Here is a 21,691-nt window from a genome sequence, read left to right as displayed (position 1 = left end):
AATAAAAGGAAAAATTAATGGACAGGAATTGTATATTTTAGCAAAGATGCCCCCCCTTATTCAGTAAATTTCAGTGCTAGCCAGTTCCTTATTCCAATCAGATTTGCATTTGGCTTTGAGACACTTGTACTGTTTATTTCATTAGACATATCAGTCTACAGTGAAACTTTCACAACTTCAGTTTTTTTCAAGAAAGGTTACTTTTAAAAAAAAAGAAAAGATGGCTGAAAAAAAGTAGTCAGTGGCTGTGAGGCTGCACCAAGTGTTGAGAAAATAGAAAAGTTCATTGCAGTGCTCTCTGTTGGGGGTGGGTATTGGCAAATTGTCATTGAGGAATGGTTTGTCCATATTGCTGCTTGCCTAACTTTGTCTTGATTCCTTAAGGATTAATCACTGCCTCAGCAAGTCAGTGTTCTGGTTAGCTGTTTCTTCTTTGGTTGTTTTTGTGCTTGTTCATGCAAGAGAGATCAGCAAACTTGCTTACTTGGTAGTTTTCCAATGTGTCTTCCCTTTTCCCCCCTCACATTACACAATCTCAGTAGCATTTGCATTGTAATTGCAATGTATGTCTCACAGGCTGACCAGGAAGCTTAATGACCAGCCTGTTTCTAAAGGAGCTAGGAGGAAAGCTGAGTCCCACAGAGTTACCTTAGACTGTAAATGAACAATAAATTCCTGAACATATCTGAAATGTTTTGTGCAGAGTAGTATTTTATATTGCAAATGCTGCTAATTGTGTCCTTGTCAAATAAAATATAATCAGATTTTTTTCTACTTTTTAAAACTAAACCTGAAATTCATTATTTTCTATATGAATTGGTTTATGATACCATATGATGCCACATATGATACATAACTTCTATTATATCTTGCCATATTTTCACCCTACTTATTTGTTATTACTGCTCATGGTGGTGCCTCTGAAATTATCATCATTGGAGTGGAGCTCTGGCCAAATATTTGTATAGTACAATTTGGAGAGATGCCTAATAAGTAGACAGAATTCTGCACTCATAGAATGCATGCTTCCCTCTGGTTTCTGCATAGTGCTTCTCATAATTTATGCACTAAATTGTATGATGAATTAATTAAAAGTAAAAATAAGAATTGCAGGCCTGTCTAGAATAGGTCTTCTTACTCTGTGTGACTAAAGATTGGTACACCTGGGTTATTTTCCTATCTACATGTAATCAAAATTTTTCTTATTTTAAACATTTGAGTATTTAAAAACATTTAACACTCAAGCATTGATAATTTCTTTTAAATACATAAACAAATAGATTGTACTTGAGACATGTGGATTATCAATTGTCTTTGAGGCTTTCTTATTACTTTTAATAAGACTTTGGATGCCTTTGTAAAAAACATCATAGGCTAATGGTACTGTTCCTGAACTGCTTAGCTCTTGATCCTGCACCCTGCCTTTAAAAATACTGGCTTCACAATGGGCAAGCACCTTTTTTGAGCTTGCAATCATATCACATTGTTAATCCTACTCATAAACTAATGGTTACAGAAAGCAGTTATTTCTAACAATTTTAGCTTGTAGTCTTTCTCAACTAAAATGAACATATGAGAAGTCTTGGAAAATTAATAGATAAAAGGTAGTACTTGCCTTAAAGCCTTCATCTGTAATAATTGGTATATGAAGGTATACACTGAATGATATGTACTTGTGCTGTGTGATAGCACTTTCTATAATTAGTGCCACTAAATATGAGGTGGACATTTCTGTAAAATGTAGACACTGCCAAATATAGTATAGCCAGGCAGTGGTGTAACTTATACCTGAGTTTCATGTTAGTTTTTGGATATCAGTTCAACAGAAAAATACTTTTGCTTCCAAAGACAACCATGCTATAAATGTGTAAACTCCATAAGTGTGTAAAATCTCTTAGTGTAAATTTACCTTCTCTTTTCCTCCTTCTCTACTTACCCTCTTCCAGGGTTATCTTTCCAGGGCTATTTAACACATAATGATTGTATGCCCTTGAAAATTCCTACCTCAGCCTGGCTCAGCTTTCCACTACTTTATAGATGGAACAAAGTATCAGAAAGTCAAATACATTTTAATATGCTAAACTTTCTGAAGTCCCCTTTCAAATTCTTTGTTGAAGTTGCTTTTCATGTTATTTCTGTCTACCACAACATAAGACTTGAATTCTGTATTTAATTTCTTTGAAACTTTGATGTAGATTGTCAAAGAGGTTTTTTTTGAGAAGTTATTTGTTCATTACATAGCTTCTTTATAAATGTTTTTCTGTAGATTAAAAGAGACTCTGAGGAATGTGGTGGTAATTCAAAATAAAAGGGTGTTGGTAAACCAGTATGTAAGGAAATGTTCTTACATACGTATGTGAAATATAGAGGAGTAGGTGCATGGACTACAGAGAATTCCAGTTCTCTAATTGTAAGGGATTTTATGCATTTCTGGAGTATTTACAGTAATTCTCTCTAAGTACAAGAAGTAATAGAAATTACTGAGAGGTTTAGATAATTAAGAGAGATACAAATCCTACAGATAGAAACGGCTACAACAGTTTATGCTGTTTAATTTATTTTTAAATGTTCTTGTTTTAAATTATAAGCTACTAAATAATTTACTCACGGTGTTCAGGAGCTCTTGCTATCTGTTAACGTTGTCAGCATGGTCACGTGTGCAGAAGGAAATGTTCATTCCATTCCATATTTTTAAAGCTGGATTGTGTTTTTCAGGCCTAAGGACTGCCTCCGCTCTGTAATGAAGAGAGTGAACCATAAAGATCCGCACGTCGCTATGCAAGCGTTAACAGTAGGTTCTTCTTAATGTAGTTCATTTTCTTCCTGAAAAGTTATATTGCAAAAAAATATCTAAGTTTTAATCTTTCTTTCATTAGCTTCTAGGAGCATGTGTATCAAACTGTGGCAAAATCTTTCATTTAGAAGTCTGTTCAAGAGATTTTGCCAGTGAAGTAAGCAATGTGTTGAATAAGGTAATGTATTGCATTGACTTTTATGTTTCACCTGTAAAGGAAATTAAATAGAGAATTGGGGCAATCTGAAAGTGGAATGGAATCTACTTTTAGAGGACTGGAAACGGGGGGAGGGGAAGGAGAGAAGATTATTGTAAAGACTGTGGCTCTCAGAACTTCCTGAATGCCACTTCATACTAGTTAACATAGGTATTCTGTCTGGGGGAGGTGTGGTGTGTGAATTTATAAATAAGCTACTATATTTTCACTTTAAATAACATCAGTAAAACATTAAATACCAATATGATGAAATGGAGATAAAACAGAAGGTTCTATGTAATCCTATTTTACTTTATTTTGGGCCTGGCACATACTGTACTGGCACAAACACAATGCTGATGTATTATTCTCCCTTTCTAATAAAGACTGAGTGCTAAACTTGACTGCAAAGGTATCTATATGTTTTATATTGAGAGTAACATGCAATTACTTGAAATTTAGATCAGATTCTTACATCATTTAACTAGTTTCTACTGTCCATGCAGGGTCATCCAAAAGTTTGTGAAAAGCTGAAAGCCCTTATGGTGGAATGGACTGATGAATTCAAGAATGACCCACAGCTTAGTTTAATATCTGCTATGATTAAAAATCTTAAGGAGCAAGGAGTTACTTTCCCAGCTATTGGTTCACAGGTATATTAGATTTTTGTGGTTGTTGTCAAAGTGTTTCACAAATTCTTTTTATCCTTAACTCTGTATTTTACAGTTTGTAGTCTTGAATTCTAGAATGTTTGGCAAATAAAATGAAAGCTACCTTGTCTTAATAAAGCTTTTCTTTGAGGAGTGAAATGCTCTAAATTATTTTAGATTTTTATGTAGCAGATGAATACAAAGGAAAATGGTGAACTTAATGCACTGTCAGTTTTTTCTTGGATTAATTTTTACATCTTTTACTTTTGGCTAGGCTGCTGAACAGGCAAAAGCAAGTCCAGCTCTAGTTGCCAAAGATCCTGGTACTGTAGCCACCAAAAAGGAAGAGGAGGATTTAGCTAAAGGTGAGTACATTTATTTGCTGACATGATGCATATTGATTTATTTAAATTAACAGTAGTCAATCTGTATGTGTTACTAATGGTTTCTTCAGTAGTCAACCCACCAAAGTCTACTTTTAAAGAGATCTGTGTCTCAAAAGTCTATCTGCATGAGTTTCATAATGTTTGTGTCCACACTGCCCCTTCTTAAATATGATCAATTTTTTCCTGCAAACTTGAACTGAGTTTAATGTGAGTGAAACTTTTCTGCTCAGTCAAGTTCAATTGAAAATGACCCAGAAATGTGAAATAATTCAAGAAATGATAGGGAAGAATATAAAGGAAGGGGCAAATTTTTGCTTGTTTAAGCAAAAATCATGTTGTTAATTATGAGTTAAGGAGGGACTTTACAGTGAAGGTCACCAAACACTAGCACAGTTTCCCAAGGATGTGATGGTGCCTTTATTCTTGGAGATATTAAAAAGTTGTCGTTGGCAGTCAGCTGTAGTGACCCTGCATGAACAGGGGATTGGACCAGATGACTTCCATAGGTGCCTTCCAACCTCAGCCAATCTGTGTAAGTCTGATTCTGTGAATCCAGGCTACGGGCTTCTGTCTAACTGAGAACCAGTGTGCACTGGAACAGATGTATCTTTTTAATGTTTCAGGCAATCTGGAAAAGTTCAACATGGTGTAAGATGTAAAATAAGAATGTAAATATTTTACATTGGTTCAAAGTTGTAGCAATAATATCATACTTTGTGGAGTTATTATATTTGTTCTCAAATGCTATTTATTCATCCTGTCCATTTTGGAAGCCTCAGTAAATCCACAGGCAGAATTCTGCTCTCTTTGTTATTTACCATTAATTCTAAGAGAAAGACACAAAGTCATTAAAATGCAACAGGAATAGAATTAGACTAAAAGTTTTCACAGAATTAAATTTTCATATCCATCAACCCATTTCTATAGGGAATTTTCATTTGAGTAACTCTTCTTTTGTAGCTATTGAGCTGTCACTAAAAGAACAAAGGCAACAGCAGACAGCACTTTCCAGTTTGTATCCAAGCACCTCAAGCCTTTTAACAAACCACAAACATGAGGGCCGAAAGGTTCGTGCAATCTACGATTTTGAGGCTGCTGAAGATAATGAATTGACTTTTAAAGCTGGAGAACTTATAACTATACTTGATGACAGGTAAGTAATATAGAAAGCCTACTAGAATTATGTTAAACTGTAAAAATTAATTAGAAGTAATTATATCTTCTATGTAGAAGCATACCTTGAAATACAATGAATGGAAATGTATTTTTGTATTAATACTTTATTTTGTTATCTTCTCAATTTTTTACAAATAAATGTATTTGCATAAAATTTCCTGTGTGAAGATTTCTGCATATATGCAAATTATATTCATGTGCTAGTAATATAAAAACCCTTTACTGTGCAATTCCTAGGAAAGTTCCATATGAATATGGGATTTCTGATGTATGATGGCTTTACTTTTTTTTTTAATCTTTAGTGATCCAAATTGGTGGAAAGGAGAAACTCATCAGGGTATAGGATTGTTTCCATCTAATTTTGTAACAGCTGATCTTTCTGCTGAGCCTGAAATGAGTAAGTAACATTACATTTATTTATATATATATATATATATATATATATATATATATATATATATATATATATATATATATATATATGATATATATGTTTAACTCTGCCATGGCTTATGGGTGATTTCCTTCCCCTTATGGCAGAGTTCAGTTGCAAGTGAATGTGGTCATTGAAGTAAAACTGAGGAGCCCTTGCTATGCTATCACAAACAACAGTCAGACCAAGGCTGCCCAAACTGTCTTCTGCTGAAAAATGCTGCTGTCTGCTGCTGCTTTGTCATCAGCTTCTTTGAGACTCATGAAATCACTCCATTGACACCTAAACAAATGTGGGCAACAGCACCTTTTTTTCCAAATGGCCTTTTTGTGCAGTTGCAATGGTGCATATCTAATTGAGATGTACCTGAAGGCCCCATGGCAGATAGGACTTGGAGACAGATTACCAGTGTTCAAATAGTTCAAGAAACCTACCTACTGTAGGTATGTACCTGTGCATAGTGGACAGAGGGATTTTCTCCATGCAGCTTATTTATATCCATCCAATCTACTTTAAATATTTAATAAAAATAATAAATATGAGATAAGACTTCAAGATTTTAGAGTTGGTTTCTGTAAATCTCATGGGTTTGCAAGATTAATCTTCTGTGCTCGCAATTTGAGGGTGCCAGAAGGATAAGCAAGTCAGCAGAATTACATGCTGTACCAGTCATTTGTGCTATGCTAAGACTATCTAATAAGAGTAATATTTAGCTTTTTTGCTAAATATAGAGCTTTTTTGTGCTAGTCTCCACTTCAGAGGAGTGAGATGCTTTGCATGTAGGATTTGGTGAAGAAGGAGTAGAGAATCTTGAGACCTTTCAGTTGTGGACTTGGCTTTGGAGAAAAGAAGGCTCAGTTTGTCATAGATGATTTTATCAGTTTAATCTTAAACTTGACTTGGTAGCCCTGTTGTTTCCAGTCAATCTTTGAGTCTTTTATCCTGATGACATTTTAATATGTTATGTATAGGGAGACTATGATAAAGCCATTTACTTGCTAAAACACATTTCTGCTGAGCTTGTGCGACCTGATCTATTTTTTAAATAATGTGATTTACAGATAAGAAAATTATTTAGGTCTGTGGCTTTCAAATGTCAATAGTAGACATTTCAAATGCAAGGAACCTATAACTTATACTAGTTGTATAATATTTATGTCATTGTTTATTTTTTCTTTTGTGAAATTAAGTCTGGCTGTTTATCTTACAGTGAAAGCAGAGAAGAAAACAGTGCAGTTCAGTGATGAAGTTCAAGTAGAGACAATAGAACCTGAGCCAGAACCAGTTTATATTGATGAAGTAAGCATGGCAAAAATCCTGATTGGTATAAAATGCGCTGCTGGGACATTTAAATATGTGATGTTTAACCCTTTCATCTCATACTTCAAAAATATGATAAAAAGAGCATGGAAAGACAGTTTTCATTAAAGTAATAAACAAAATCTTCAGATTCCCTTTTGTTTAAGAGTCTTGAAGTTTTTAGGAATTTCTGAAAATGAATTTGGAACTGCATTCCATTTAGGGCCCTACTTGAGGGTTGTACATCTGTTTACCTCCAAGCTAGAATCTTAGTGCTGAGTAGTACATCTACTTTCAAATTTTGTTTAAAATACTTCAGGATATCATAGAGATACTCATCTTGACTGCTCACTTAGATTTATTTCCAGTGTAACCACCACTGTCTACCCTCAGAATGAAAGATCTCTTTCTGTCCCTGAAAAGTCTAAAATTCTGTTCCTGTGTAAGTCAGATTTAGTAAGATAGTTACAATCTCACCACAGTGATCCTGTAGGGTTTCTAGGAACATTCAGTCCAGGAAATTTCCCCCCCCCCCTTTTTTTTTTTACCTCAACCTGGGTTCTGTCATTGTTTTTTTGAAATGAGAAATCAGTTACTGCCTTCCTGAAGTCCTGTTTAAATCCCACCTCAAAAACTCTTCTTCCCAGGAGATACTAGTTTGTAACCTGCTGAAATAGATTATCTGAGGCCTGCCTTGAGCTTTCAGCCTTCCAGCTTTTGTTTTCTATGAGTCCATTGTTGATTTTTTAGTGTCTTCTTTTGTTTTTGAATTGGCCACAGTATAATTTTTAAGGAAGTAGTTAATTTGACTTTTCCCAAACTTTCTATGGTTTAAGGAGGACAAAGCATGGTTTTCCTTTATACAACCTATATAACACAATGTGAAAAAGGCTATTTATTTGATAGTGCTCAACTAATAAATGATTTAAAAAATTTACATGTTATGTTTTTGGTACTTTAACCAATATAGTTCAGTCCAAGACATATTTTTCAAAGACTTTATGCCTGTTTGTTTTCTAACCTTTGATGTTTTTATTACAAAATGGTTGCACTTAAACTCTTTACTTAAGCTTAACTTATTCTGAAGTAAATCCTGAGATGCCTCCAAGGATCATCTTAAAACAACACTTCGTTATATTGACATGGTAATGACATGGCTCATATGCTGAATAGGCCTCATGCACTTAAAATTTCTTTTCAGTGAATTTAAAGTACTTTCTCAATGTATTCTGTCAAAACATTCCCACCAATCCCACTAGGTGGTGGTATTGCATATGTAATATCTAGGCTGGAAAAATAGGAACTGCTCAGAAGATAATATATGTTTAAAAGGACTTCTAGGAATAAAGGAGTATTCTGCACATTCCACTTGTTACCACCATTTTTTCTCATTTAGCATTTTCTTGTTCAAGCAACTTCATTCCTGTAAAGTAGCATGTATAATTTGCAATTTCTTAAAGTTAGTCTAGTTGGTTCTGAAGTGCCAAGAGATCAAAATGGCTGTTGTGAACAGCTGCTTTAATTTACTGTCCGGAAAGTGCTAATTCCCTTGCTGCCACATTTGCCCTGATAATACAATTTGTGTTGCAGGATAAAATGGACCAACTCTTGCAGATGTTACAAAGTGCTGATCCATCTGATGACCAGCCAGACCTCCCAGAACTGCTTCATCTTGAGGGTAACAAAAAAGAATGAATTTTTTCATTGTTGTTTTCATCACTGGTAATTTTCTGTATCAATGCAGATTGAAACTAAGCTGAAACTACTTCAGTTTCGTGTGCATGTGAGAAGCATGCCTAAGAAAAGTGCCTGAGCCATAATTATCTTCTCACTTCTTGTTTCCCACATCCACGAGACCAAAGTCAAAAATATTAACTTAAAACAAATCTACTTTTCTCTACTGTTTCCTAAATTATTTTCCCTTTTCAAGACACATAAATACTTGGTCATATTCATTCATAATTTTTTTCCTTCACAGGGTAGCACAGCATGAGTGGCAAAAGTTGTGTCAGGAAGATTCCATGAGAGGAAGCAGAAATACTAGAGAGATTTAGAATAGACTCGTGGGTGTCCCACATGCTTTTCACTTGCATGTGTATTTCTGGAGGAGTTGCATATTAACAAATAACTCATAGAGTGCTACAAATTTTCCTACTCTTTGAGTCATTGTTTAGACTACCTCTTCACAGAGACATTATAGATCATTTTACCTAGGCTGATACATGCACCAAAAATTTTAAAATAGAATTTGGAAAAGGAAGAAAAGAAACTTCCCAATTACGAGACAGAACATAGGCTTAAAGTGACAATTCAGATGACACCAGACTTTGTCATGAAAATGGCAGTTTCTACATCTATCTAGAAGTTAATAATTAATTAGGTTTGTAAACGTTTAGGTATCTCCCATCTTTCCACACCCATCTGGTTCATCATGTCTGTAAATGAATGCTGTTTCAGAAACTCACATCAGCAACAGGTCTACACATATTCTAGTTCCACTGAAACTAAAGAGAGGTAGAAAGAAACATGACTGGCTTTATTCTTTCAAGTCCCAAACATAGCTATAGAGGCTGTTGTCTAAGAAGCAGATTGCCTGTATCTGATCCAGGACAGAGGCAGAGAAATTAAATGTATGCTTGTCAACCTGCCTACAGATATGGCTTACCTTAGGAGTTGCTTCAAAATGCATTGTGAGATCATTAAAGCAATGCTGAATTTTATATTGAACCATGGGACTGCTCCTGGAATCTGAAGGCAGTAGTGTGGTCAGATGATTACTCCCCAGCTACCTGCAACAGCACATGTCAGACTTAGGGCTACATATAGTTCTACAATGCTAATTCAAGATTACTTGCTCTACACTTAAGTAGGCTTTGGTGAACTACTGGTTTTGGCATAGGTTCTGAAAATTTTGCTGTAGATGTGTTTTGAGTTCTTGGTTCCTACCAGTGGTGGCAGATGCTGATTAAAGACATTTATGACTGGACATGTGCATGGCAGAAGAAAATGAAGTGGTTTTCTATCAAATGTTGATCAGCATCTGCCACCACTGGTAGGAACCAAGGACTCAAAACATATCTATTGCAAAAATTTGACAGAAAAATCACTTAATTTTCTTCTGCCATCCACATGTCCAGTCACAATTGTCTTTGAACTGGAGAGCTCATTCTAATGTGTTCAGGAGCCCAGAGTTTGTAGTTGGCAGCAGAGCAGTCATCATGTTAACAGACATCTAAGCAATCCTTGTGATGCCTTTTGTCACACTTTGTGCTATACATAAAAGCAGGCAGAACTTTGACAGCTTTTATATCTTTGCCCGACATTTCTGCCAATGTATTTCTGATCCCAGGTTCAAAGAAGCAGATGGGTACCTTGCATACAGCTCCTCTTTCACCTGGAGTTGCCTTCAAGGAACTCAGTAATGATGTCCTTGCACTTGTCATGGCTCAGATGTTTTCAGGACCTTCTGCATGTCTAATATTGTAAATTATCCTTTCAGCTTCTGTGTCTGTTTATTTGACATTTTACAAACTCTGCCTTTCTGCTAATTAGCCATGGTTTACTTGGCAGGTAGATGAGCTCCATGTCCTTGTGCTGAAAGGAGGCATGGGATGTGCATTTTTGTTTATTTTAATGCTTTTTAATTCTGATTCTGGTAAGATTTTGTGTTGTTTTTTGCACATCACTGGTTTGAAAGAGCCCCTTCCCCCAGTTAGAATTCTAGTGAGTCTAATGTGCTATTGGTGTCTTTTGATGTGCAGATAATTGAATCATTGCAACCAGTTTTCTCCTTCATTGTTTTCATAGTCTTCTTGTAGCAAAATTAGATGAGCACACGATCTAGGTTCCAGTGCCAAATCTTCTTCCTTTAAGAAGACATTTCGATTCATGTGGACCTTTTATGCAAAATAGTTTCAGTTTTATACTTCCTGGATGTTAAATGTGTTTTGTTTCATTTTATTTTTATTTTAAAAATATAATTTTAAAATTGTGCCAGTACTGAGAACTTTAGCTGGGTCTCATTCTTGAATTGTTCATGATGCTACCTCTATTATTAAAATTTTTTTGACATACAGATTATAGTAATGAACTAAAACAAAATTGGACTTGCATCTATTTCTATTTAATTTTTTATTGCTTTCTGACTTTGCAGTATGGAAACATTTATTACTCTGATATATTTTAATGTGTTTCTATTTTAGCAATGTGCCACCAGATGGGACCTCTCATAGATGAAAAATTGGAGGATATAGACAGGTAAAAAGAAATGTCATGTGCTTTGACCGAAATTAAAATTTATTCTTAGAAAGCAGAATTATTACTTGATAATATTGTAATTTCTATGAATACTGGCAAAGAAAATATGTGTATTTATTAGTAGTTTCTCTGAGAAGAGGTCTGAAGATTTTTTTCCCATAGTCACATAACAATTTATAGTGTTATAACATTTGACTTTCTGTCACTTGTCAAGCACCAGTTCACAATAAAAAAAAGTTACTTAACACACCTAATGAAATTACTCTATGTTGTCTGTCCTATAATAAAGTTATCTAAATTGTAAAATGAACTGTATTATAACTGTAATATATATTTTCTAGGAAACATTCAGAACTGTCAGAGCTCAATGTAAAAGCAATGGAGGCTCTTTCTTTGTATAACAAATTGATGAATGAGGACCCAATGTATTCCATGTATGCAAAACTACAAAACCAGCAGTATTACATGCAGTCATCTGGTGTTTCTGGCTCTCAGGTATGGATGTAGCCTTTAATTGCCATTGACCTTATCAAGTTCACACTGACTGAGCAGTGTTTTCTCTTAGTTTTTTTGCACAGTATGTAAAAAAATAAAAAGTGTTTGTTTTCAGCTACAAGCTTTGGATGCTCTTCTTTTGTGGGTTCTAATGCATTCAGTGTTTTTTTCTGTTCAGCTCATTTTGATGAAGGAAAAAGCCCATCCTGGGCTTTAAGTTGCATAAAATTAAAAAATAAAACTGCCAGGGCTTTGCATAGTGGGTCAAAGAAAAGAAGCAACCAAAGGAGTACAATTTCTCCCTATCTACTCATAGATAATTCAACATGAAAATGATGCTATGAAACAATCACCATTTTTAACTGCAGTAATTCAAATGCTAAATGCTCTTCAGTGATGTTTTTTTAAAAAAAGGAAACTAAAAGATTTGAGAAGTCTAAGTTCTAAAGTCAGATATTGAATAGCAAATTTTCGTTATTTTATTTCTAATACTGCTTTATTTAACTTCCTAGGTTTATCCAGGGCAAACTCAAGGTAATGCGTATTTGGTGGCAGGGAGTGCACAGATGGGCCCCATTCAAGGTTACAATCTTCCTCCAGAGCAGCTCCCTTCTCTCAGCCAAGGCACAGTTACTCCATCTGCCAGCTCAGTAATTCCTGGTCAGCCTGCACAGACGTCTTACACAAAGTAATTTTAAATATTTTTCTATTCAAGTTTAAATAAATTTAAACAGAGACTGTTTTTTTAAATTACAGGAATATAATAAACACAACTGAATGATACTTTAGTGCAATCATATCTAGAGTGCTTTTTATTGGTGTCATGTATTTGGTAAAAATTCCTTTTTTACCTTATTCCTTAAGGTTTTTTTTTTACCTTTATTCCTTAAGTTTTTTATTTTTTTTTTAATTTATATAGTTTTAAATTTTCTATATACAAAATATGTAATTTATATAGCTCTATGCTTTTTTATATAAAACAGAGAAAATTATACAGGCATTAATTAGTAGAATTAGTAGTAACTTTTAATACAGTTTTAATGATGAAGATTATATGCTGCTCTGGCTGGCTCTGCATAATTTCTGGGTACAAATTCTACTGCTCATTTGTCAAATATCTTACTACAGAAGAATGGGGAGAATTCTGCTCATATTGGGAAAGAAGTGAATGGGCAATGAATACTCACTAAAGCTTATACAGCTTGCCCAAATAAGGAAACTAAAAGAGACATTTTACATTGGCTGGATGGCCAAAGATGCAAAGTTTTGGTTCAGTTACCTATATTGTGGAAAGATTTGTGGGTTTTTGCTAATTGGTTTATGTTAGTTTGGGTTTTCTGGTTTTGTTTACTCTCTGTGGTGAGTAATTTTATTCTAAAAAGTTGGGAGACACATCAATATGAGTTATTAAAGTATTTGTTAGTCTTTGTCCCCAGAGGTACTTATTTGGGATAGCAAAGCATACAATGATAAAGTGAGTTTCTGCATATTCATCTGACTTGTTTTGCTATTTAAAACAACTTGTTGGGTTTTGGTTTTTTTCATGAACAGAATGGAAGATAGATGGTATTCCATTTGCACCTTGAAATAAATCAGAAGTACAGACATGGTCTAATTTTAAATCCATAGGGAGTGTCTACTGTATGTTTAAATCTGAGGAGTGTGTTTGAGTTTTAATGGGAATACTCATTGGCTACAGTTTTAAATATGCAACGTGTCCAGAGTTAGAAGATTTTTGTGTGTATAAATAGAACAACTGAAGAAGCAATAAAGTTTTGCTGTTCTGTTGGTAAATGGTTTGTTAATTCTTCTTTAAATATGTTTTCTCTCATTTTTGTTGTTGTTTGTTTTTTTTTCAGTGCAATGGTTGGTTCTGTTGCTGGAAGTACCTTCTCTAACCAGCCTTCAGTGTATAGTCCACAACCTGGTACTGTTGATGTTGCTGCTTATCAGAATGCTGGAACTAATATGTCCCAGGTGCCAAACTATAACTTAGCATCTACAGCTCTGCCACAGACAGCAGGCAGTCAGCAAGCACCTCCACAACAACCACAGCCTCCACCACCTCAACAAGCACAGCACAGTTACTCACAGAAGGCTCTGCTATAGGATCCAGGACTTGTGATTCCTAATCTTCTTTAACCTCTGCTAAAGGCGGTTGGCGATTCTATGAGTTCCTTCATTTAATCTCTTAAACTTTGTTTATCCTCAGCTTAATAAGAATCTCTCTTGGTGAACAAGTTCAATTTGCACTGACTTTTTAGGATTTTTTTTTTTAATTTTGCGGAAGAACTGATATATTTAGGAAATTTAATTCCTTTTAAAATGCCTAAAATTGGTACAAGATTATTTATGTATGGTTAAATTGGCTAGTTTGTGAAAACTCAACCATTGCAAACTGTTGTGGCATATATGTTATGTACATATAGTGTGTGATTGCAGTAGTGCCCATTTCATATAACTATGGTGGTCATGTGAATATATTTAACACAATGTTTAAAAATAATTTGCTTTACTATTTTATTTTAATCATGAACTGACAACCATATTTCATAGTTTTGTCTAGTTTTAAGACAGATGCAATGTCTTTTTCCAGTGCAGGAAAAACAGTAATTCTGCATATCATGGTTACAATTACAAGCTAAAGTCTATATATGAATTTGTAAACTTATCTAAGTTTCACTACTTCTTAAATTGAACACAAGTGTATCATGACTATTAGACAGCTTATCTACCAAAGTAAACTTGTTAACTAGTAAATAATTTGGGGAGATAACAGCAAATTATGATTCTGCTTCGGACAAAATTACTAACTTAAAACTGCTATTCAGAGGCTGCTAAACATGTCATGGGACCATGAAACAGAACAGCATTTTATCATGAGAAGCATGTAATTTATTTTTGAGTTGTTTTTTAATATGAGAACCAGAACTGTATTCTGTGTGTGTTGGTAGAGATTACACCAAAGAAAGACAGAGGAATTGATTTGAAAGAGAAGCAATGGAGTTTTAAACTGGAACACACAACATGAATTACACTATTTTATTCAAGTCTTCTTAATTAGAACACGGAGAATTATGGACATGTAAATCACTTTGCTGAACAAACCTTCAGGGCTTCATTATATCTCTTGTGGCCTTGCTTAACAATTTGTTCTGTTTACTGTTCTAACACAAACACTTCTGCCTTAAATGTCTGTTTCAATTGCCAGTTGTACCATTTGAGTTTATTAACCCTTCTATAATTTGAATAGTTCATGAGGCATCTCATCTAAATCCACTTTTAGGTTACTTTAAATTCTCTTCTGCAGCAACATGCATTAGCCTGTTTTAAATCCTTGTGTTCCTCAGTAATTTAGCCACATGGCTTTGCAAAGCATGGTATTTTCTTTCTGTAGATGAGGTGCTGCAAAAGAAATGTGGTAATGGAAGGCAGCATTTCAGGTGTGCTTGAGCAGAGTTTCTTGTACAAAGACTGTTGTTACTTTGTGTTTGTATGCATCCTTTTTCATCTTTTCCAGCAGCTCTAATTTCCACTAATTTCAATACCAGATCTGGTTTTAGTCCTGTGTGTATGTCAGAAGTTGTTTGTTATGTGTACTATATTTTAGTGTGATGCTTCTGGAATTAAATGTTGCAATTGTACATTGTACTATAAAATGAGCTCCGTTATCACATTTACTCCTGCATCTATTCACAGTTACCTAACATGCCTTTGTTTCACTATTTTAATTGACGTCAGTGTTTTGCCAGATACTTTCTGATGACTGCTTTGCATAACTTCTAATTGGGGTGGTTACAAAACATGCCCATGGTTGATCTATTCCAGTTGGAGATGTTCTAGCCAGCTCCTTGATCTAATGCTAGAATTTTCACATATTTGTTTTCTCTAAAATTTTTAACCATCCTTGCAAACTGTCATTAATTATTTCAGTACTTGGTGTCATCACAAAAGGCTGTGAAATTTGAAAGGAAATACTAAAGAAAAAAGTAATAATCTGACATACTGTGTCATGGATGACTTTTTATGGATTGAAGAAGTGATGTATTTAGAAAGAACTTGTAGTATAATTTAGATAGTGTTCTCTGTGTGCATTAGGTATCTTGTTCCAAAATCAGATAGTCAATGTATAGAAATGTATAATTTATACACAAAAGTGAAAATAATGTTTTTATTCCATTGTTCTTAGTCCCTGACTCAAGGAGAAGCTTGAAGCATCAAGATAGTCTTTTTGATATTAACAGTTGTATTCTTAGGCTTTCATATATTGTGTCACATGTTCCCTAGTAAGGGTATGTGGAACTTCCATACAGAAATGACGCAGAAAAAATACATTTTGTTCATAATTTGTCATTGTTTTTAAAACTTTCGAAGTTTTTCCTTGATTTACAGAAATGCTGGATCCTGGTTTCTCATTTGAACACTGAACCATTATGTGCATCACAGTTTTTCTGCTCTCCAATTTGCTTATTTTGGTCCTTCATCCACTTTTATGAAAATTAAAATCACCTTTCATGCTCATAATGACAAAAAAAATCCACTTGCTAAAATTCAGTGCCCCTTTAAATTCAATATAATGAAAGTTGTGAAAAAAAGATAGACATTTGCTATTTTCCTTCATACTTTAATAAAAGTCACTGCTGTAAGGTATCTCCTGTAGCAGGCTGGGAGTTTTAGTTGACTTTGAATCAGAGTTCATTGTCTATAACTGGTGGAGGAGGTCACTAAAATTTTAGGTTCCGAGTCTTAGTGTTTCTGTTGCTACCTACATTTTCCATTTCACATGCAATTTTTGGATTAAATTGAATTTGGAGCTGTATTACTTCATGTTGATTTTTTAAATCAGAAAATGTCTTTCTGCTTGGTTGTGCCCTGTATGCTTGATACTCTGAAGTGATGCCTTCTACTTTGCTAGATGCTGTCACTGCATGAATTCCTGCAGTCATCCTCTCATATTCTCTCTTACAGCTCAGAAATGAACTTCAGTTCACCTCCTCTCTGCTGGTTTGTTATCATGAACCTGGAGATGCCATTACTGGTGCTTCTCTGCCATGATTTATTCTCAGATTCCTTGTTCATGCATTGTTTTGACCAAGTTCACTTCTGTTCTACCTTATTATGGTGTTGAACACTGAAATGTTAGTGAGCAGGGGAAAGCACACGTACAGCTACTGTGTGGAAAAGCTTTTTAACAATTAAATAAAGTGTCAGAATGTAAACTGTTTGAAAGTAAGGAATCGTTGGAAATGTTCTTCATGTTCCAATAGAGGACCTGATTTTTGAATGTCTTGTTTCTTTACATGTAAATTGTCAGTTTAAGGCTAAAATGTCTTCCAGATAGTTTGTATAACCCTTTTTTACTTAACCCTTTCATTAAGGAATACAAAAATGCTAATTAACTTCAGAAGGGGCATTTCAGTGTCTTGGTTGGCATGAATTGGAGCAAACTCTGGAAACTGCCTTCTGTGCATTTCACTTCTATGAGCAAAATTTTTTTAGCCATGTGTATCATCTCAATTTATGTGGGCACAACAAAGGTGTCAAGATTTACTGTAAAACCTCCCAAGAAAAATACAGGGGTACTATGTTAAAATTTTCTGTATTGACATCATGGCAGTGTGTTCCAGAGTGTGCAGTCACAATATATTTGCCCAACTCTGTTTAGTAACTGGTGCTGTGTAGATGTGTCTGTAATGTCATTGGCCAAAGCACATAGTAGTAAAAAAGGAGCAAAATGTAAGAATTCCTGCATGTTTCAACAGGTGTGGAGCAGCATACTGCCCTCATGTCACAGTATTTATGTCAAAATACTGTTCATGAATTTTGAGGCAGGGAAAACTAAATAAATCTGAGCTTCAGAAAATTCTGTCAGATTGCAAATGGTTACATGAATGAGATGGATTTGCTTTTAATAGCATATACATATTTTGCTGATCAACTCTAGGCTGCTACTATAGTTCTCTGATTTCCTCTAGATGGCAGGAGCATCAGATTTACACTGGAGAACTGCTTAATACCTCATTCTCCAATTTTTTTAGTATTTTCTCTAATATCACTTTATTTTTCACTCATATTTCAAAGATATCTGTGCAGTCTTTATATACAAAGGTCTTGTCTTATTCCTTCTCTGCTGGGGTTCACAGAATGAAAAAGGCATCTCTAGTTAGAGCAGCTACACTGGCACTTTGAATTACACAACTGCACCTTCCTTTGGAGAACATGTATGTATCTGTTTTGAAGAACAAGGGAGTATAATTTTTCCAGTTAAGAACTGGAAGAGTTATTTTTAAAGATAAAGGTAGAATAAAAGTTACAAAAACCTTCATTGCCAACAGCAGGCAGAATCATTTTTTACTCTGTTATTCAACCTTAGTAAAGCTGATCAACTCCACACTACAGCTGCTCCTTTCTCATTTTCAGCTGCAGTGAAGAATATTGACTTTCATACATACACTGTCCAATACCATAGGAAAACATGGAGAAAGCCTTGACATTTGAACTTTTGCTTCAGTATGTAAAAAACACTACGTACATTTTTGAAGCCTTGTTTCTTAAATTAGGATGGTTGTGTTTAAAAACATTCCATTTGCTACTATGTAAATTGCAGATCTGAAATTCCCTTTTCATGCTGCTTCCTTGGCAGAAAGGTGGTAGCAGTTTTTGTTCTATCCTGCATGTTCTTCTGGAATCCAAATATTTTTTGTCTATGTCATGAAAAATAAAAACCTGCTGCAGTCTGCTTTGGTTTTAATAAAGTGTACACAGTAGCAAAGTGCATTTTGTTTGGCTTTGTTTGTTTTGATGCTCCCTTTGATGTTGGCATATGTATATATTTAGATATACTGCACTGTTGTACAAGAATTGTTTTAGTAAATAACACTATTTGTAAAAACTGTTAATTGTTTTTTGGTATGAATGCAAAATATTAAAGTTGGAGTATTTAGTTCATTATGTTGCAAAGTCAATTTATAAATTTTATAGAAGAATATCCTGGCAAGGACTTCTTTTGCTGGAAAGACTTAGAGATACAATAAGCAAGGCCTGTTAGAAGTACTTACATTTTCTGTTTTCAGATGGGTTGGAGGTGGGGGTTTTGTTTGTTCTGGTCAGGGAGGATTTGTAGGTTTTTTGTTCTTGTTTAATGCTTACACATAAATTACATTATCTTTTTAAACATGTTCTCTCATTGATTTCCTTCAGCTAACTCAGATAATCCAATGTATATCTTATTTCAAGTATGCTGCATGTCCTCTGTTGGTAAATACAGCATCAGTGTTTTAAAAGGATTTTAAAGAACAAATGGAAACAATTGTGTCTGTACTATGATGAATATATTTGGTTACAGATGAATAAGTTGATTCTATGGTAGCTTGACAGTTCATTCCATTTCTGTGACAGCAACACAAAGTAGTGTAGAACCTGGTGTTTTGATCAATGTGCAATATCTTGAAGATCAGGCTAAAATCTGGTTAATGAATCTTAAAGTGCTGTTAGAATTGAAGCTTAATAGATTTGACAACTGTATGCTGTGTTCTTACAACAGTGATAAGCATAAATCTCTTGCTTAAATTGATGTAGACACCATGCATGGGACTTTGGGAGCAGTGAGCAGCAGTATCAGTTTGCCTGTTCTTAGGGCCACTTCCTAAAGATGTGAGCCAAACCCCTTAGAAGAAGAGGTTATGTGGATTGTGGGTTAGTTCAGTAGGATAATTTGTGTCTTTCAAGAGAATGTCTATTCAGTTGACAGAATTAAAAGTTCTGTAGATTGTGTAGAAATGAAATTTGTTCTGTTTTGGATCAGGGAGAGGCAATTAATATTGAGTTTGCTTTACTGCCTATCTCTTTTAGATAAGCATTTCTGTTGAGATGCCTATGATAAAAATAAATTTTGAGAGTTTGTTTCATAGTATTTAAAGTTTATTGTAAAATCTGTTGCCATGAACCTGGGCAAGAGATAATATAAGCATGAAGTCTGTGTTTAAGAAGCTAGAACCAACTCTTAAACTTTTGAAGAACTGGTTCATCTATAATCTCTTCATAGCACTCACTTCATATCATATTTATGAAGCTGGAGACTTTAATGAATTGTCTTATTACTCTAACTAGTTTTTGAAATCTTATTCTACTGTGTTGCAGGATAAAGATTTTTCTCTCTCACAATATTTTTAAATTTAAATTTCCAGATTATTTTGAGTCAAGTCTGTTTTTGTTGATACTGATTGTGATCTATGTTTTAAGTGACAAATGAGAATTAAGCCATTATGAGGGAACCTTTGGGAGAACTTCCACTGATTAAGGCTGATTTGTGCTTTTTAAAATTCGCATCAACCCTGGGAGTGTACATGGGCAACACACACTAATGCAGATAATCACATAGGGCTAAAAAAGACAAATGCATTTTTAGCATACAATCTTCTGATAGAATATATATGGAATGTGGTGATTTTGTCACCTAATATTTTGCTTTGACTCTGCTTAACTCTGTTCAGCATAGGTTTGAGTCCTTCTGCATGCAGCTTTGATTGCTAACAAACAGTGCAGCTTGGTGCCTACACCCACGTTCCCATGCTGGTGACATCCCCTGCCTCAGCTGCTGTGCTTTGGAGCCCTGTAGAGGAGGAGAACCCAGCAGCAAGGTGGAGGGTGCTTGGCAGAGCCTGTTGTCACTGGGACACTGCTCAGTACCACAACCTGGCTGGTCAGTGTCTCTGTCTATCACTTTCTGGCTACAGGAAGCATTCATATCAAGGAATGGAAGCCTTCAATACACACATACCTGGACCACTCACAGTTTTGAAGCTTGATTTACTAATGACACTGCTACTGAAATCACACTGGAATCTATTTCTGGCCCGTTGTGATGGCTCACCTCTGTTGACTCAGGTATTTGTGGATTATGCAGATATGTTTTATTTTGCAGTCTGTGTGTCAGACTGTCCCAAATTACTGTGGTTTTTAAAGGAGTGTGAACATTTAGTTCCCTTGGTTTTAATGGCTTTTAGACTTTTGAAAATTTCCCCAAATTAGTTTTTTCTTTGCCTTGTGAAACGCTGTCATAGCTGATGCTGAAGAGTGGTTAGGCAAACCCTTCAGCAAAAATCAAATGGCCTGAGGATTTATAGGTAATGCAATGATTTTCATAAAAAAAGGGAAGTCTCCAGAGAACAGCAGGGAAGTCATGGTTCTCTGAACCTGAATTTGAACACTGGATCAGGAGCAAGCATTTCACTGAAATGTGCTATTTAAACTTACAGGTAAGTTGGTTGGGTTCTTTTTCAGAGAAATCATTGGTAGTGTCTAAAAAACTTGTTAGGGGTGTGTTTGTTCAGAGAACTCCCTTTCCTTCTGGTGCAGTGAGGCAAAACAATTAGTGAAGAATTTTTTGTTTTGTCCACAATCTAACATTTTAGCCAATTTCTTGCAGCTTCTCTGGAGTCGTGATTTATATTATCTGATGGTCTGGCTAATGACACTCCACTATATCCACTGGGATATTGCATTAGGAATTTTTAAACCTCTTCCTGCTCACTTAAGTATAAAGTATGTGATTTTAATTTAGTAGTTTATTTTAGTAAGCTTGTTCTCTCAAAACAGACATGCTTTCTACTCTTGAGCACTTCTTATCTTCAGGATAATCAAGGCCCTCTGTAAATGTTAGCTGTTCCTTCCAAGGTTTCAGAGTTCCACTGATCACTTCAGGGGGCAGCTGTGTCCTAATTGCTCAGACCAGTTCCTGATTGCCTCCTCCAAAAACTAGACTCCTTGGATTTGTCCATCCATGGGGCTCTGTTTGACACCAGATTTATTCCAAAGCTTTCTTTATTCAAGACAGACAGTAGGTAGCATGAAACAATTTTGTGTATCTGTGAACAATAGAGTTGAGCAGCATTCAGTGGACTCTTGTAGTGCAGCAGCAATGCAGAAAGTCCAAATCCCAGCTCTCCTCTATATATATATTCAATCAGTTTCATGTAGTCTATGTATTTCCTAATGGTTATCACC

The 21,691-nt window shown here is 35.0% G+C and overlaps 1 protein-coding gene across 1 annotated transcript in view; it reads left to right on the top strand.

Moving 5' to 3' along the window:
- STAM (signal transducing adaptor molecule) overlaps positions 1-18,632 on the top strand; it is a 32,908-nt gene extending 14,276 nt beyond the window's left edge. The window contains exons 3-14 of the mRNA XM_058032003.1: positions 2,716-2,791; positions 2,877-2,972; positions 3,497-3,643; positions 3,915-4,005; positions 4,987-5,179; positions 5,505-5,599; positions 6,846-6,934; positions 8,525-8,612; positions 11,137-11,191; positions 11,533-11,686; positions 12,199-12,374; positions 13,546-18,632. Of these exons, the coding sequence (XP_057887986.1) occupies positions 2,716-2,791; positions 2,877-2,972; positions 3,497-3,643; positions 3,915-4,005; positions 4,987-5,179; positions 5,505-5,599; positions 6,846-6,934; positions 8,525-8,612; positions 11,137-11,191; positions 11,533-11,686; positions 12,199-12,374; positions 13,546-13,795 (1,510 nt within the window). The 3' untranslated portion in view covers positions 13,796-18,632. The remainder of the gene's footprint in view (positions 1-2,715; positions 2,792-2,876; positions 2,973-3,496; positions 3,644-3,914; positions 4,006-4,986; positions 5,180-5,504; positions 5,600-6,845; positions 6,935-8,524; positions 8,613-11,136; positions 11,192-11,532; positions 11,687-12,198; positions 12,375-13,545) is intronic.
- The last annotated feature ends 3,059 nt before the right edge of the window (positions 18,633-21,691 follow it).

The sequence above is a fragment of the Melospiza georgiana genome, chromosome 1 (genome assembly GCF_028018845.1).
Source record: "Melospiza georgiana isolate bMelGeo1 chromosome 1, bMelGeo1.pri, whole genome shotgun sequence".
Classification (NCBI taxonomy): Eukaryota; Metazoa; Chordata; class Aves; order Passeriformes; family Passerellidae; genus Melospiza; species Melospiza georgiana.
This window is presented reverse-complemented; position numbering and strand designations above follow the sequence as displayed.